The sequence below is a fragment of the Mastigoproctus giganteus genome, chromosome 7 (assembly GCF_048544385.1).
Source record: "Mastigoproctus giganteus isolate SK-2022 chromosome 7, ASM4854438v1, whole genome shotgun sequence".
NCBI lineage: Eukaryota > Metazoa > Arthropoda > Arachnida > Uropygi > Thelyphonidae > Mastigoproctus > Mastigoproctus giganteus.
Window position 1 is genome coordinate 105,416,658 of NC_143581.1, and position 19,634 is coordinate 105,436,291.

The 19,634-nt window shown below is 37.5% G+C and overlaps 1 protein-coding gene across 4 annotated transcripts in view; it reads left to right on the forward strand.

Moving 5' to 3' along the window:
• Positions 1 to 19,634, forward strand: part of LOC150083125 (mitochondrial glycine transporter-like) — a 298,096-nt gene that overhangs the window by 78,615 nt on the left and 199,847 nt on the right. For all 4 annotated transcript variants that reach the window (XM_090377060.1, XM_090377059.1, XM_090377061.1 and 1 more), the window contains exon 4: positions 7,952 to 8,036. In XM_090377060.1, the coding sequence (XP_090233186.1) occupies positions 7,952 to 8,036 (85 nt within the window). The remainder of the gene's footprint in view (positions 1 to 7,951; positions 8,037 to 19,634) is intronic.

The following is a 19,634-nucleotide window of genomic DNA, read 5'->3' on the forward strand; positions in this document are numbered from 1 at the left end:
CAGGCAGAGGCAAAAGTGACTCTTGCACTGCTTCTATTAGAATGAGCAGCATCCTGGAAAGCAAGGCAGTGGAGATTTCCAGGACTGGTGGGAGTCATAGTGGAACAAGTAAATACATGGGCTGCGTTAGGGTAATTAAGAGTAGAAGCAGGTGCATGTATACTTGCATGTATGCCAATGCTAGGTGTATAGTTAATAAATTTGATGAGCTTGAAGTGCTAATCAAGGGAGATATTGTTGGGATATCAAGAGAAGTGGTTTCACACAGACATAAGCAGTGCAGAATTGGAATTTGGGGAGTACAGTGGGTACAGAAAGGATAGACAGGACAGGAAGGGAGGAGGGGGTTATGCTGTTAGTTAAGAAACACAAAATCTAAGGAAGTGCATCCAATCAATTTGGTGGACAGTGCAATGTTTGGTGTGACATAAGCACTGGGAAAGGGAAAATGAGAGTAGGTGTGTGTTATAGGCCTAATGAATCTGGTGAGTATAATGAACAGTTGTGCAGAGAAATATTGGGCCAGTAAATCAGAATGTCTTATAATGGGGGATTTTAACTTTCCAGATATATTGACTGGAACTTGTGGGTTGGTCTCTCGCACACTAGCAAGACTATTGTGGATTTGTTTGATGACCTGTTTTCTACAGCAACATGTTCAAGAGGCAACCAGAGCGAGTGATCTGATTATCAGCAGTGATTATTCATGCATTAAGAATTTGTAGATAAAGGAACCACTGGGTGACAGTGATCACAATGTACTGATATGGGAATTACTTAAAGATGTAACTACCATGAAGGCTAAAGGGAAGGGCTTTTGCTTTCGTAAAGGTGACTACAGGGGTCTCAGAAACTGTTTAATTCTGTACAGTGCAATCAACTGATAAAAAAAAATAAATAAATTTTCTGTTTATACTCCGGGACGACCAAACGGTCAGAGGAGTTGATGTTGCCAACGTTGAGTTATAAACGGGAAGCCTTCAGGGACTTAATTTTGGAGGCTACTAGGCTTTTTATTCCAAGTTAGAAATACTGTTCTAAGTTTAGGCCTAAATGGATGTCAGATGAATTAATGAGGCTCATGGCAGAGAAGAAAAATGCATGGAACTCAAATAAATTAACAGGTGACATGGAAACCTGTGATAGATATAAGCTGGTCTGTAACCAAGTCACAAAGGAGGTTAGGCAGGTAAAGGCAGATTACAAGACATCTTTGGCAAAGGATGCAAAGAAAAACAGCAAAGAGCTCTTTACTTATGTAAACTCTAGAAGGAAGAGATGAATTATATTGGAGACCACTTCACTTAATTTAAATGGCGTTTTTATTAATGATCATGCTCAGGTAGCTGATAAACTGAATGAGTACTTTGCATCTACATTCAAACATGAGAAGTTATTCAATGAGGGGAGTGCCAGAAGTTTATCAAACTCTAAGAGGGTGCTAAGTGATTTTCCAATTAGCATTAGCAGAGGCATATGATGCAAGAAAGCAAGCTTATTCAGCATCAGCCAAAAAAAAAAAAAAAAAAAAAAAAACCCACTCCCATTTCACCCCTCCGTTCGTTCGAAATACCTGTCCAGTTGAGCTTTAAATTTGTTTAGGCTATCAACTTCAACAACAAGTGATGGAAGTCGGTTCCACCAACCAACCACCCGCTGGCCAAAGGCAAATTTCCGCACATCTATCCGACATCCGTCCTTCCTCAATTTGAATTTATGCCCTCTGAGGTGATTATTCTGAGAAAGATGAAGAATCCCATTGGCATTGAGCATGCTCAAACCATTCAAAGCCTTATACACCTCTATCAGATCACCTCGCCGGTGCCTAGTCTCCAGACTCTGTAATTTGCAAAACTTAAGCCTTTCTTCGTAAGAGCAACCCTTTGTTCCATTTACTAATCTTGTTGCCCTTCTCTGTACCCGTTCCAGCAGCTCTACATCCTTCTTGAAATGAGGCCTCCAGACCTGTATACAGTACTCAAGATGTGGCCTTACCATTGCCTTATACAAGGGAATAATCACCTCCTTATCCCTGCTAGAAAAATTCCTGTATATCATTGACAAGACACCATGAGCTACTCTTGCAGCTCGTCTGCACTGCTCAGAGAACTTCATATCTGCCTGCACAATTACCCCCAGGTCCTTTTCATTCTCCACCACTGTCAGTGTAGTACCGCAGAGTTGATACGTTGCTCTGGGGTTACTGTTTCCCATATGCAGCACTTTACATTTGTCGATGTTAAACCTCATTTGCCACCTCTCAGCCCATCTGTTCAACCTTTCCAGATCCTGTTGCAGCAGCATAGCGTCAGTATTGTCCTTAACGACCCTGCCAACCTTTGTATCATCTGCAAACTTGGACATTAAACTTGATATCCCATCATCAATATCATTCATAAACACCGAAAACAACAACGGACCCAACACTGAACCTTGAGGAACTCCACTAATAACATTAGTCCACGTTGAGCAGTGTCCATTGATTACCACTCTCTGTCTTCTGCCACTCAACCATCCCCTTATCCATAGCAGCAATTTGCCTCCAATGCCACACTGCTCCAATTTGTGCAGCAGTCTTCCATGTGCAACAGTATCAAAAGCCTTTCTAAGATCCAAATATATAATATCAAAGTTATTCCCTGCATCCAGTTCTTTTGTGACTACATCATAGTATCCAATCAAATTGGTCAGGCAAGACCTGCCCTTAACAAAACCATGTTGCGTCTGAGCTATAACTGAATTCTTGTCTAGATGATCCTGCAGTGCTTCTTTAACCAGTGCCTCCATTAATTTACCTGGAACAGAAGTTAAACTAACAGGTCTATAATTACTTGTGTCAGCCTTTGAACCTCCTTTGTGAATTGGGGTCACATTTGCACATCTCCAGTCCATAGGTACCTCCCCTGAATCCAAGGAAGCTCTCATAATTATGGCTAAGGGTTTGCTTACTTCCTTTGCTGCCTCCTTTAATATAACTGGATAGATCCCATCCACCCCAGGTGCCTTTTTTATGTTTATCCTCAACAATCTCTCCTCCACTTTCCTCTCAGTTATTACAAAATCATCCAGCTCACTGCCAATGTTTACTTTACCTACATCATTCTCCTTCCTGAATAACTGAGAGAGAGAGTGGAGGAGAAATTGTTGAAGTTAAACATATCCTGTCCACGCCAGGTGCCTTTTTTTAAGGCACCTGGGGTGGATGGGATTTATCCAGTTATATTAAAGGAGGCAGCAAAGGAAGTAAGCAAACCCTTAGCCATAATTATGAGAGGTCCCTATGGACTGGAGGTGTGCAAATGTATCTCCAATTCACAAAGGGGATTCAAAAGGTGACACAAGTAACTGTTAGTTTAACTTGTGTTGCTGGGAAAATAATGGAATCACTGGTTAAAGAAGCATTGCAGGATCATCCAGACAAGACTGCAGTAATAGTTAAGACACAGCATGGGTTTATTAAAGGGAGGTCTTGTCTGACCAATTTGATTGGATACTATGATGTAGTCACAAAGGAACTGAATGCCAAAAATAATTTTGATATCTTATACTTGGATTTCAGGAAAGCTTTTGATACTGTTGCACATGGAAGACTGCTGTACAAATTGGAGAGGTATGGCATTAAGGGTAAGATGCTACAATGGATAAAGGGATGGTTGAGTGGGAGACCACAGAGAGTACTAATCAATGGACACTGCTCTTCATGGACATGTGTTATTAGTGGAGTTCCCCAGGGTTTGGTGTGGGCCTATTGTTGGTTTGTCTATTTATCAATGCTATTGATGAAATATATCAGGCTTAATGTCCAAATATGCAGATGAAACAAAGGTTGGCAGGGTTGTTACCGACAGTAAAGACAGTATGCTATTCCAACTGGATCTAGATAAGTTGGACAAATGGGCTGAAAAGTGGCAACTGAAGTTTAACATTGACAAATGCAAAGTACTGCATATGGGTAGCAATAATCCAAGAGAAACGTACCAACTGTGTGGTACTACACTCATGGAAGTGAAAAGTGAAAAAGACCTGGGGGTAATTGTGCAGTCAAATATGAAGTTTGTTGAGCAGTGCAGATGGTTCGCCAGGGCAGGTCACGGAGTCTTGTCAATGATATATAGGAATTTTTCTAGCAGGGACAGGGAGGCGATTATTCCGTTATACAAGGCAATGGTCAAGCCACACCTAAAGTACTGTGTACAGGTCTGGAGGCCTCCTTTTAGGAAGGATGTCGAGTTGCTAGAACAAGTAGAAGGGCAACAAGATTGGTGAGGAGAATAAAGGTGCTCTTACCAAGAAAGGTTTAATTCTGCAAATTGCAGCGTCTGGAGAGTAGGCACCTGCGAGGTGATCTGATTGAGGTGTATAAGGGCTTGAATGGGATGAGCAAGCTGAATGCTGGTTGGATTCTTTCTCTTGCTCAGATTAAGAACCTGAGGGGACATTGATTCAAATTGAGGAAAGACAGTTTGTAGAATCGATGTGCGGAAATTTGCCTTTAGCTAGTGGGTAGTTGATTGGTGGAACAGACTGCCATCTTTTGTTGTGGAAGTTGATAGCCTAAATAAATTTAAGGCTGAGCTGAATGGGTATTTGGAACGATTGGAGGGATGAAATGGGAGGGGTGTTTTTTTTTTTGGCTGATGTTGCATAAGCTTGCTTTCTTGCATCGTTTGCCTCTACTAATTGTAATGCTAATTTCTCTTAATCTTCTTTTGCCAACCTAAACTTTTCTGTGGTACTTATTACAGATCAATTTATAGCTGTTATAGGCTTCAATACTTTTTATTGATCTGTAACATTTCCATGTTGTCTTTTTCTGCTCAAGTAATCTGGAAATTTTATTATTCATCCAACTTGAAATCCTCCTCTTGGAGTATTTTTTTTTTAATGGTATAAGTGCATTCAGTGCTTCTGTGATTAATGTTTTTAAGATATACCATAGGTCAGTTGTATTTGCTCTCTGTGAGATATCTACCTAGATATCTCATAGAGGCCATGTAGCCTTAAGCCATCATAATTTCCTTTCCTGAAATTATAACGTATTCCTTTGCCTTTACCTACTGCTATCTGTCTCTTCACTGTCCACCGTAGAACTCTGTGATCACTTCCTGCTACTGTTTCTTGTACTGTCAATCCTATTATGTCATCTGGTTCATGGGTGATGTTCAGGTCTAGAATATTCTTTTCCCTAGTACTTCCCCTGCTTCAACTCTCTCACACCATACAGATTCTATACTAGCATGCAAAACATTTGAATCCGGAAAATCTTTTGTTGTGTTCGGGCTTCTTCTGATAAGAAGCATGTCTCTACCACCTTCTATCTGCTCTGTCCTTCCTAAATACATTGTAGATACCATACTGAAACTCGTTATCTCCTATTTCTGGGTGGTACCACGTTTCCCTAAGCCCTATTACATTAGCCTGATTCGTTTTTCTGCTCATTCTCTTCATTTTTATTCAGGTTTATTCTCTTCTAATTTCTGCACTAATGCCACTATTCCCCAAAGTTCAGTTTTTTCTACCACTCGTTTTTCCTCTTGTATGTTAATGACATTCTATTGACTGGAAATCCTATCCATAGTTTTACTGATGATAGCAGATTGCATCATTCCACCTTGCCTTACACAAACAGCTTAACTTCTCATATATCCACTACCAATTCCTTAAATGCCGATCTCCATGTAAGTATTTCAGTGGGGCAAAGATAAATTAGTTAATTTTAATCTTTATAAAAGTCAGTCCTGTCTTATATCTCACAAAAAGGATTCTTCTGCTCTTATGCTAATCTTTGAAGACATTCAGATTTCTAGACAAGATCACATATCTCTATTAGCCATTAACCTGACTTCTAATCTCTCGTCCTAAGCACATCACAAATATTGCTTCCTCTGCAGCTAAAAATTTTGCTCTTTGTGTTATTTTTCTTCTAAAGTGCTACTCACTCTTGGCTTAAAAATCCACTCTACCATGAAATATTGTTCCTTCATCTGGGAGGGAGGGTGCCTCATAACTTCTCTCAGGTTTCTAGACTCCATTCAAAAGTGGGTAGGTTAATTAATGACCCAGCTCTTACAGTGTACCTTTCATCTCTGTCTTGTAGGCATTCTGTTTCTGCTGCATGCCTTTTCTATAAATACTTCTATGATACCCTTTCTATAGATACTTCCATGGGCACTGTTTTGCTGAATTGGTTTCTATAATTGTCTCTCTCTCTCTTTTCCAAACTAGTCTGAACATGTGCTGCAACCAGTCAGCATCCTATTTCTGTCCAACTGCATACTCTCAGAACCAAGTTTTCTTCTCTCTCATTTATTACCTTCCTTCACATGTATTTCCTGAAAATTATAATCTACAGAAATTTAAGTCTAATATCAACAAGTATCTTCTTTCATCATCTCAACCTTCAACCCATGCATGGTACTAAGGAATATAGATTCTCACCTTTTGTGTTTGGGTTTTTCATGAGAGAGAGAGAGAGAGAGAGAGAGAGAGAGAGAGAGAGAGAGAGAGAGAGAGAGAGAGAGAGAGAGTTGATTTTTTGGTAATTGTAGGACTGTATTTGGAAAGAGTATTCCATCCTTGGAATACTTTTTTCAAGTTGACCATCTAGAGTGTGTACAGGTAAGATATTGATTTCTGCACTTGAAGAGACAAAAAGATCCAAAGATTGGCAAATGGGTATCTATATGAAAATAGATTAAGTAAGCTATTGAAATAGGTACCTTAGAGGTAGTGTAGGGCGGTTATAAGGCTCTGAGACCATTACTAATATCTGAATGGTCCTGGATTGCTGGCACCAGACACCCATCTACTGCAGTTTTTTTTTTATTGTATGTTGTATGGTCCATTGTTTTTGTCTTTTCTTTTTTTCTTTTTTTTTTTTTTTTTACTTTTATTTCTTATATTAAGTAGGTGCATGGTAGTGTGAATCAGTATGCAGTTATCCTCTTTCGAGATACGATTTCTGCTGGCTCCTTTGAGTTTAGCACATTCTTTGCTCTCCAAAATGGTGTAGGATTCTCCCCTGAAGCTGCTGATTTGGGCTTCTGATGCCCATCCACTGTAATACTGGATGTGGGATTGTTTGCTCCATCTATTTTGATGGACATGTGCTCTTGTAGAGGCCCATTACCTCATGTCATGGATGGATATTTGGAAGCAGCCTTCTTGGTAGCAAAGTGGCCAGAAACAACTAAATAATGCATGACATGCATTACACAATCTAGCACTACTCATTTTTAGCCATTTTACAAAGTTACGGGGTTCAAGCCCGTGACCACTGAATATAGAGGATGCAGAAAGGTCAGGGAATTACCACTGCATATGCCCGGAGCAATATGGCTTTAGTTGCTAATGCTCCTAAAAACCAAATAACAAACAACTACGAAGTTATGTATCATCACAATGTCCATGGTGAAGTTGAAATAACATTCAGGAGTATCTATTCATAATGCACATATCCATATCTGAGGTTCAGAAATGTGATTGTAAAATGATTGCAGTTGAAATTATCATCTTTACAAATTATATTAGAACTAGGGAACCGAAATTCATATCGAAGGGGAAGTATTCTTTTTAAGCTAGCAAGTTTTTAATTATTGGAATGTTACTTCCATGGGCAGTTGAGGTTGGCAGCTTGAGAAAATTCAGAGATCAGTTGGATTGACACCTATTTGAGGAGGGAAACAGTTTTTTTTTTTTTTTGTTGTTGTTGCTTGGGTGCAACAAATCCTCTAGTTTTCCTACATCATATATATTGAAGGTAATACTAACTTTTTTAAGTACTTAAAGTTAGTATTAACTCCTTTTAACTCACTATTTCAGTATGAAAATTATAAAATATTTCAGAAACCTTAAATGTTTTTACAGTCTAGTTATTTTTGTGTAATTATGTGTAATTAATGTGTAATTAAGTTTTAATACTGAGCTTTATATTTATTTTATTTTATTTTAGCACTAAGCCAAATGGCATGACAAATCTTTTTATACAAGTTCTGAAAAATGAAAAGCTTGTGGGATTGTGGAAAGGAACTGTGCCAGTGAGTATTTTTATGTTTAACTGTGCCTTTAAAACTTTAAAACTGCTCCTAAAACACTCCTATGTTTTAAAACTTTAAATCACTCCTATGTTCTGATCCAACAAAAACAAGCAGGTGGCAGCAGTATTTTGGTATGGAGGATGTTTTCCTAGGAATTTTTTGTAGCCCTCATACCTCTATACTGGACTCTGATTGCTAAAAACTATCTATCCATTGTGGATGATCAGGTACACACCTTAATGGTTACTGTCTTCCTGAATGCCACAGATGTATTCAGTATTGTTCAAGAGTGGCTTGCCAAACACACAAGTGATTTCTAGGTGCTGCCTCGGTGGCCAAATTTGCTAAATATGAATCCCATAGAACTTCTTGGATTATGTCAGTCAGTAGGTTTGTGTTTGGATTCTCCACACTGTACTAACAGGACTCAATCCTGGTGATATGGTACAACTCGTATAATGTTCAGTGACCTTAGATTCCATGCCTCACCATCTGGTATTGGTACTCGTGGCAAGAGAACAACCTACCCACTATTAGGTAGGTGATTATAATGTTTTGACTGTACAGTGCATATACAGGTGTGTGTGTGTGTGTGTGTGTGTGTGTGTGTGTGTGTGTGTGTGTGTGTGTGTGTGTGTGTGTGTGTGTGTGTGTGTGTGTGTGTGTGTGTGTGGACATGTCATTGCCTCCCTGTAGATATTCAAGTAACATTTATTTTACCCTTTCATTATGGTCTCTAAATGTTCAGTAAGTACTTGAAAGCAAACGTGTGATAAGTGTGAGGAATTTATGATGCTGTATTTGATTTAATTTTTCATTCTCTTGTTTCATAAATCAAAAGTAAAAGTACTGTTTTTTCATATAGTTTATTTCTATATTTAATTTCCCCTACCCCACTCCAAATTCCTATTTTATATAGAACATTGTCAACTGAGATTTTGCCAAATATGGTAGTTTTTAGGAACATACTCATTTTTATTTGCAAGTACTTGTACTAATAGTTTTTAGATTTGAAGGTGTCACATTTAATGGAATTTAGTAGAATAATTGGACTGTTCTGCTGTTTGGTATCATTAAAGTTGCTATACATGCATTATGTATAAGTGTGGATTGGTAAGCAATACAGTCGATTCCGGTTATTTGGGACATGTCAGGACTAGTGCATTTTGGCCCGATTTAGCGGCTGCCCCAATTATCCGAAGTTTCACGTAAATAGTTAAAAATACAATGGACCCCCCCACCCCGCTTTACAATTGGTTCACTGTACAATCAGATCACGTTACGATGGACTCACAATAGTAAAGTATCGTTCACTATATGATGTGTAGTAAGCACCGTTCATTGTGATCATGTTTGTGAATTGAATTTTAATTCTATTAAACAGCAATTCTAATTAGCAAAAATAGGAGGAATATTATCCACAGGCTATAAAAGTAAAGATATATTAAGCTCAAACTTACCCTTTATTACCTTAGCAATTAAAAAATTAAATGATACATGAAAATCGGAAGAATATATGTGATAATCGGAATAATTAATATGTACTGTAATATGTACATACTAACTAGTTGACATTTCTGTTCACTGACATTTGTGGGTGGGGGTTAAAATTTAAAACAGTAAAAATATAAGCAATCTATAACAAAGAACACAGCACACACAAATTGCAAGTAATGCGATATGCGCAAGTGAGAATGGAGTAACAAGTTACGAAGCTTTAAAAATAGGAATGAAGAGAAGATCCTGAAAATTAATTTTTTTATATGATTGAAGACTTCATGGCAGTGTAAACACATTTCACCATAATAACCCACAGAATTCCAGCTGTCGGTATTATCGCAAATTCAGTAAGATCGAGTTTATTATCTGTTTATGTTAGATTGTACTAACAGAAAAGTCCAATAAACAGGTGCCTGCTAATTGTTTTTATTGTTTTATTGTTGTGACCTCTAGAAATCTGACCGAACCACGTGGTATGGTCGGGGACAGTTGTAGGGTTCTCTACTGCTGCGGTCTCCTGCCCCGATTAAACAGCATGCTGTTCCAATTAAGCAAAGTAAACTCTGGTTATTTTCTCGATTGGATTCTGTTTTTTAAGATTTGCCCCAAATAAATGGCTACCCTGATTAACCGGTGGTCCAAATAACCAAAATCCACTGTACTTTAATCAGTTCATTGCACATAACTATCTTCTGGATTTCTAGAAATAACACTTGAGTTTTATGGTTAACTAGTCTCAGGCAGAGGTGTTAGCTTCCCCCAAAAACATTTTTTTTTTTTTTTTTTTTAACTTCAGCATATATATACAAACTGGCCTGTACATGCAGATTACAAATGCAACACAACGTTTTGCTGGATGGAGTGTATTGAAGTTGCAAACACAGTTCATCATAGTACTCTACATGTTTCATTGGGGATACACTGCACATCACATATTTCAAGTTTTTATGCTGAAGCCAATAAATGTATCTGTAGGACATTGCTTCTGAATTACCCTGTTAGTATTAAAGCTCAGTCCTAATTATCTAGTTTGGAAAAATCTTATATTTCCCAAACTGGGAAATATTAAGCATGCTCCCTATAGGTTTTCACCTATAAAGGAGCATGTTTAATAAACCAATGGGAATATGGTGTAGCATCTTATAGCCACAATGGCTTTTTAAATTTGTTTAGGCTCGAGTACACCACCCGCTTCTCATGGATATACCGAAACTCCCCGACTTATGTAATACTCGACTTACCAAATTCGACTTTATGTAAGTTTTTGCTGGCCGGTGCAAACTGAAAAAAATATGGAAACGTATTTTGCATGTGTAGGGATAAATGGAGGTATTATGAGAATATCGTAATGTGAACCCAATAACACATTGGTTTTTTTTTTTTTTTGATTTTTTTTTGTAATTAGTTCCAAGTCTTTGGAAGTTGAAAATTTCACTATATTACTAAGTTATTTATCTTTCTTAAAGGTTATATTTATAATGGAAATTGCACTACCCTTTCATTGTTATCATAAGTTCCTGTTATAAGAATCAATTTTGAATGCCTTTGTGATATTTTTATAAAGCATGTTTCTGGAGGTCACGACCATAAAACAATACAAACAATTTGTACTTTCCAGTTTATTGGGCTTTTCTATTAGTGCATCTAATTATAAACGGGTAGTAAATTTGATCTTATTGCAGTTGCGATAATACTGCAGTTGTGTGGGTTTTTACGTTATTATGGCGAAATGTGTTCCCCTTCACTGAAATCTTCAATCATATAAAAAAACAAATTTTCAGAAACTTCTCTTCATTCCTATTTATGTATTACAATGATGAAGGGAAAGCCACAAACAGAAAGTGCAAGTGGTTATAGTGCCAGGAAACAAAACAAAATTAAGTGAAAATGATTAAGTACGAAGTAGGACAAAGTTTGTCATCTATTGCAAGGGAATTATGTCTCTCTGCCTCGACAGTGAATACTGTTTTAAAGGACAGTACGCGTATAAAAGAACATGTCAAAGGATCAATGCACTTAAGATCAACAGTGATCAGAAAACAGCATTCAGGTGCTATATTGAAGGTGAAACAGCTGTTAATAATATGGATAGAAAATCAGATTCATAAGCGAGTGCCCCTGAGTCTAATAACCATTCAAGCAAAAGCAACAAGTATTTATGAAGATATTATGTATAAGTATGGTGAACCCCAACCCAAGTTCATGGCAAGCATTTGGTGGTTTAATAGGTTCAAGCATCGCACTGGTTTCCACAACGTTAAAGTATGCAGTGAAGTCGCCAGTGCCGATTCTACAGCTGTAGAGAAATTTTGTGATGTGTTGGAAAAAATTATTGATTGTGGCAGCTATTCAATGCAGCAAATTTTTAACATTGACGAGACTGCTCTGTATTGGAAAAAAATGCTGGATCGAACATACATTGCCAAAGAGGAAAAGACAGCGCCAGGTTTCAAGGTTTCAAAAGATTGTGCCACACCCCTTGCTTGGGGCTAATGCTGCAGGAGATTACAGATTAATACCACTGCATGTGTACCATTCTGGAAATCCTCATGCATTTAAGGGCATCAGTAAAGCCACCCTACCCGTGCATTTCCGATTGAACCAGAGAGCATGGACAACAATCTCTCTTTGAGGATTGGTTTAAATGCTGCTTCATTCCTGAGGTTGAAAAATATTGTAAAGATAACGTTCCTTTCAAGATTTTGCTTCTATTAGATAATGCTCCTGGACATCCTGTGCATCTAGATGATTTCAATTCAAACGTGAAAGTCATACTTCTACTAAACAAGACTTCACTCATCCAACCTATGGATCAGGGTGTTATTCTGAATTTAAAAGCATACTATTTACGCACAAGATTTTCTCAGGCATTGTCTGCAGTAGATGATGAGAAAAATTTTATGTTTAAGAGACTTTTGGAAATCTTACAGTATTTACCATGCCATCTTAAACGTTAATAAGGCCTGAGCAGAAATTACTAAAAGTTGTTTAAGTGGTGCATGGAAGAAACTATGCCCACAGCACATACAAAGCTTCGAACGATTTGAAAAAGACGAATCATATGAAGAGGTTACAGATAAGATTGTAAAGGTTGCAGAACTACTTCAGTTGGAGGTTGATGCCAAAGACATGGAGGAGTTAATAGAGGAAGAAGAGAAGGAATTATCTATTGAAGAACTTATTGACTTGCAGGCAGTGATAGTGAAAGAAGAAAATGCTGACGAAGCTCAAGATGAACCAAATGAGGAGCTGAGATGCTTCATCACCAGAGAGATGGCAACGGCGAGGTTTAAGAAGATGAATCCTGACAGCAAACGAGTCTTAAAAGTTAACAGAGGGATGTGCATGATATGCTTGCTGCTACAAAGAAATCTACAATGAAAAAAAAAAAAAAGCCACCATCCATTAATATCTTCTTTTGTAAGGTTGAGTGGCCGACCCCTTCTAAATTTCCACAGCCCTCAACTTCTGCAGTGGCGTTCTTATCAGCTGAAGATGTCGATTCTGGCAATGATGCTCAAGGGGTAAAACTTACTGACATCTGTCTCCTCTCTTTTTTTTGTAATTTTATAATTTCGAAATTTTTTTAAATTGCGTGCTTTTGTAATTTTTCCTGCACATGAGATAAAAAATTGAATAAATACAATAAATAATTCTATTTACATGTTTGTCAAACATTTCTTTTTTGATTCAATCAATTCAGCTAGCACAGTTGCGAGTGCTGCACAAGCATGGGGGAAATTGCGACTTTTGTAGAGTTCCACAGAACGCAACCCTTACTTAAGTCGGGTAGTTGCTGTACCACTTTCCATCCTGTGACCTGTCATTTCAAATGTGGAGCCACTCTTCCATGTACCCCATTTTATGTGGATGACTCTTTTACATCAAAGTAGGGCATATCTTTCTGTACTCTACTAGGCTGTTCATATTTTGTATTATCCATTTTCCTTTTAATTTCCATATGGTTAAAGTATAGATTTGGCTGTTGTAGATACTTACAAATTATATGCTGAAATTATATACAGTAGAAACTCAGTTATCTGGATTTTTGATTATCCGGATTGCACAGGACAAATAAATCATAGATTACCCCATAGAGAAAAATATGTAGCAGGTATTGTGTTGCACAATGTTACGTAATGCGCAGTAGGTAGTGGGTGGTGCTCTTGACAGTATGGCATGTAGCAATTCGGCATTTGGGAATACTTAGTTTTTTTTCATGAGTGGGTATTTTTTTGATTGTAATTTATATAAAAAAAAAAATTGTTTAATACTGATATATCACCAAAAAATAAAATGTGTTGTGCTAACGTTTAAACACAAAATAGTAATAATTGAAGCCTTGAAAAGGGGTGAATTGGGATGCATTTTGGCTGAGAAATATGGAGTTAGCATGTCAACGGTCTTGGACATAAAGAAAAATAGTGAAAGCATTATAAAATTCTCTAATCATTTGATGAATGACGATGGCAGTTTAGCACTTAAAGTTATGAGAAAAGCTCGAAATGAAGAAGTAGAAATTCAAAATTTATCTTCTTGACAGCTGATATCTGGTCCTTGATTATATGAATAAAGAATATTTTTTACTACAAAATTAAATGGAGACCCTAACTTCAAAGCGAGTTCCAGTTGACCCAGAAAGTTTAAAGGTTCATGGTATTTAGAGAACTTGAAATAAAGCTTCTGCCTACATATCTTGAGCAAATGCTTTTATAGAAACATTGTAGTTGTTTTTAGAGGAAGAAGGATACAACAAAAACTTCATTTATAATGCTGATGAGACTTGTTTAAACTGGAAACTTGTTTAAACTGCTCTCCCCAGCAGATCATTATCCTTATGCTGTGAGACTACTACACCAGGGTACAAAACAAGCAAAGAGCTTGTAACCACAATAGTGCCAATTCAGCTGGTAGGCACTGATTGCTTTTGTTTCTTATTGTGAAGTCAAAGTCCTAGATGCTTCAGAAATGTAAGAAATCTTCCAATTACATATGAAAAAAAGACATGGATGAATGTGAAATTTTCAAAGAGTGGTATAAAAAAATGTTTATTCCAGAAGTGAAAGAATATCAAAAATCAATTGGTAAAGAAGGAAAAATATTATTCCTTGGTAACACACCTTTACATCTGTTGATAGAATGCTTAAACTAGATTGACAAAATGGTTACAGTTAAATTTCTTTCTCCAAATGTTACCTGTAATACAACCGATGGATCAATGTGTAATTGAAACACTAAAATGCCTGTATCGGGGGGGGGGGGGGGGAACTCCTTTGATGACTTGTCAAAGGAGTTTTTTTAGCTCTTATTAGTTGATGATAATATTGTGGAATCTTTTGTTTTTTTTTAAAAGAAATCTGGATTTAACTGGATTTCTTAAAAAAAAATCAATTTAAAGGACTGTTGCTACATGTTAGTGAAAGGTTTGAGTTCTATAGATCTATCAACATTGAAAAAATCATGGAATGAAATCTTCAAAAGGCTGTTGGGAAGTTCTGATGATGGAACACTAGTGAATAAAATAGGTCAGAGAAACATTAAATCAAATTTCAATATGCAGAGAATGCAGCTAAGATTATGTCAGTGCATGCTGATTTTTACAATCCTGGATTCCAAATTTTGAATGATGATGAGTCCTTGTCGAACATCTTCCATGTTCAAGAAGTTATAGAGTAACAGGACCAAAAAGATGATGAGGAGGAAAATATTGGTCCTTCACATTCTGAAGCTTTTCAATGTTTAGAGGTTGCTATGAAATGGTTTGAGAGACAGGAAGAATGTGACACAAGACAATTTTTATATTTAAAAAGCATATGTGATTTGGCAGCTACAAAAGGAGAGCAACATTTAAACAGATGTCAATAAGTGACTTTTCCTTGAAACAATAATTTTCTTTATGTACATATGTATGTATTACTATTACATAATTAATTATTTATTTTATTATGTTTAAATATTTTTAATAAAACATTATATTATTAAATTTATTTGTAAAACGATTGTTCAATTATATGGAGGCGCCTCCGTAGCCAGGTGGGAAGGAGCAGCAGTGCGTAGCACACGCTTCTTGATTAGACCGGGGTTCGAGCCCGTCACCACCAAATACGGAGCATGCGGTAAGGTCAGGGAATGACCACCGCACCGGAGCAATATGGCCTTAGTTGCTAATGCTCCTAAAAACCAAATAACAACAACAACAACATCAATTATATGGATTATTCATTATTCGGGCATCTTATATGTCTGTTTAATGTGGATAATAGAGTTCCTACTTACAGCATATTTCTGCTCTTTCTACTTTTATTGAGAGTGTCGATATTCACCTAAACAAATTTTAGGCAAACAGACACTTAATAAAAAAAGAGTTATAGATATTAACAAATAGAACTTCAAGAAAACCACATGCATGCACATTAGGGTTTATAAAATTCTTTATTTTCAGCACCTAACAGGTCAGAAGTGCTGGCACAAACAGATACATTAAAATCAGTATAGTAAGAATATCATTTGTTTTGAAACATATATCTGCTTTTGCGGTGTCTTTATTGGCAAGTAGCTTCTTTGCTGTGTGCTCACTAGCCTGAAAGTGCTTGTTACATGGTCACTTTCAAGGGTGGTTTTATGGCATGATATTAGCCCCTGCTTATCAGTGAACCAGTTGGAGACATAATCTTATTTGCTGTTATGGGATGACATTGTTGGACAGCAAGGGCCCTGGAAAGATTCTGTGTTAAAAGTCACTGTCAGGTAAATGTGTAAATTACCAAATTAAAACAAATGTTATCATTGGCAGATAAACAAATTACATGCAAGAAAATTATAACTTGCCATGCATTTGGAATAAATGCACAAGTATCACAATCTGTTTTCTTTTCTAGAGTGGTAAAATTAATTTTAGTTGCAGCAACATCATGATTGCAAATTTTAACCAGTGGCCTGAACTATCATCTGCATCTTTTTTACATAATTATTGCACAGATTCATTGAGTGCTCTTCAAGTTCTACAACAAACGAACAACCACACTAATGTTGATTGGATCTGCTTTATGCTCATAAGACTGAATGAGAGAAACAGATTGTTCAATTATCCTAAATCCGTGGATGCAGTGGAATGCAGGGAAATGAACTGATCTGGAACACTAGTGAATAAAGTATAACAGAATAAAGTTTCTGCTATAAGATAACAGAAACAATAGCAACCCTGTTAATTTCTCCTGCAGTGTACCATTTATAGATTAAAATGTTGAGATTATGTATCAAACAGTGGCAATCCTCCTGGTATTCCCAGAAAGATAATCCTGTCAAATTAAAGATCTCAAGTTATTGAAAAATAACGTATGCTCTAAAAGTTAATCAGTAATAGTTATTGCCTGTATATATACACTGAGTTGGCTTTGCATTAGCAACACCCCCCTTGTATAGGAATTGACTGGTTTGTTATGCTGATGAAGGTTAAGAGTTGGGAACAGCTGGTATAAGTTTATAGTTCACACATGTGATGGTTTTTCTGTGTCTGCTTGGAAGAATGGATCAGTGTTGGGCTCTTTCTGACTACAAACGTGGAATGATTGTAGGGGCAAAACGTGAAGGTGTTAGTATCTTGACAATGGCCAACGTGGTGAAATGCTCCCACTTCATGGTGTCATGGGTTTACTATGACTGGCTCAACAGTGATTGAAGAACCAACTTTTGGTTTGAATATGGGGAGTACAATGTGTATAGAAAGGACAATAATATGTGTGTACTTCTCTAGGTGACACTAGAGACTGATAAATACGATTAACATTTGTATTAATAATTTATTGTAAACTCCACTGACTTGGTGGTTGTGCCAGAGTGTAAACAAGAAGTACACATATCAACTCCACATGTTGTCTCTTTGTGATGTGTTTCTGTTTTTTTATTTTTTTTATTTTTTTATTTGGTAGTTGTTGGCGCATCAGCTTCTGTGGCCATAATGCACCTCCCAAGGTTTTTGCAGTACTTTTGATCCAAGCCCAAGGCGGGATTCGAACCCGTGACCTTTGGGTTGCTAGGTAGGCACTTTACCCACCCGGGTGGCCCGGTCGGCATGTGTCCCTGTAAAGCTGGTCACTGTGTGCAGTGTCAAGTGTGGGTTATGTTGTGCGTGTTGGCCTCTCAGTTACTTGGACGATAGAGATAACCTGGAAAACAACTTCCCAGCATCCATCCCATGGATGTGAACCTGGGCTGTCTACTGTACACAATTTATGAGAGGCTTGCCTGGGGAAGACTGGGTCAGCCATGAAATATAGAATTTTTGTTGAAGGAGAGAAGGAATGGGTAAAGATGAGTAAGTGGTGGATGGGATAAGGGAGGCATCCACCAAAAATAAAAAATGTTGAGAAGAGCACAGGAAGATAGAATTAGTGTTGGGAGATGGAGACAGAACTGGACATAAAGCAATTGCATCCACAGTGGAGAAGGAGTGATAGATTGGTGTGGAATAAGTTCAAGACTCATGATGGAAAATAGTGCAATGTCTGAGTCCTTGGTGGGTAGGGGGAAATCAGTGGAACCTGAGCACACCAGAGAAATATCCTTCTGGTTGAAGAGGTAAGAAGGCAGGGTAAATTAGTCCAATCAAAGTTAGGTCAGTGATATACATGGAAGTTAGGATGAAGGGTGGTTTTGAGGGAGGAGAAACTGGGGAGACATGGCAGATTAGAAGAGGAATGGGGGTCGGTCCACAAGATCAGAAAGATCTTAGTATTTTCTCAAGTTCTTCTAAATGTAGGGGAGGAGGGGGGGTTAATTGTAGACAATATTGGTAATGGGCGGATTGGGGGAATAGGTCCAGGAAGATCAAGTCATCAATGGTGAAGGCAGATGCTGGGGTTGATTTGTGGACACAGAGCAGTATATGAGGGGATAGGTAAGGATGATGAAGGGTGGAAGGATGAATGTTTTGGAGTAGGGCTATTGTTATGGGAGAGAGAAGTTGTGAAGTGGGCACGTTGGGCATGTTAGACTAGGTGTAATAGCAAGTGCCTGGGGGTAAGGTTAAGGCTGGTTGGGAGAGTAGTCAATATCGTGCAATGAGCAGCTCATCCCACCACAAGTCAAAAAAAGTTTACTAACTCCTTCCAAAATCAAAAAAAGTTTGCAGACCCCTATATATAACATATGCATATATATGTATAAGCCCTTCTCTTTAGTTACATCTTTAAGTAATTCCCATATCAATACATTGTTATCACTGCCACCTAGTGGTTCCTTTATCTGCAGATTCTTAATGCATGAAGAATCACTGCTGATAATTCAGATCAAGAGTATTACTCCTTCTAGTTGCCTCCCAAACATGGTGTTGTAGAAAACAATCATCCAATAAATTCACAAAAGCCTTGCTAGAGTGACCAATCCACATTTTCCAGTCAATCTCTGGGAAGTTAAAATCCCCATTATAAGACACTCTGATTTACTGGCCTACTCTATTTCTCTGCGCAATTGCTCATTATACTTATCAGATTCATTAGACCTATAAACACACTCCTACTCTTATTTTCCCTTTCCCAGTGCTTAAGTCACACCACACTGACTCAACATTGCATTGTCCACCAATGCAATTGGATGCACTTCCTTAGATTTTGTTTCTTAACTAACAGCATAATCCCCCCCCCCTTCCTGTCCATCCTTTCTGTACACATTGTACTCCCCAAATTCCAGTTCTGCATTCCTTATATCTGTGTGACACCACATCTCTGATATCCCAACAATATCTGCTTTTGATGTCTTGACCAGCACCTCAAATTCATCAAATTTATTTACTATACTCTTAGCATTGGTGTATGTGCAAGCATCCAAAGACCTATTCTTACTAGGGCTTGCAAACCGGTTTTATAAACCGGTTAAATCCGGTTTTCATATTGAGTTGTTAATACCGAAACCGAGCTTCTAAAACCGGATTCAAATATTTATATTTATTACTCTTAATGTCTAAGATGAAATCAAATGTATGGAATTATTTTGCTCGAAAAAGCAAAGATGAAGCACAATGTTCGAAATGTCAGAAGATAATGAAGTCGTCTGGAGGATCTACATCATCTTTGATGTTGCATTTAAAGAAAATTCATCAGA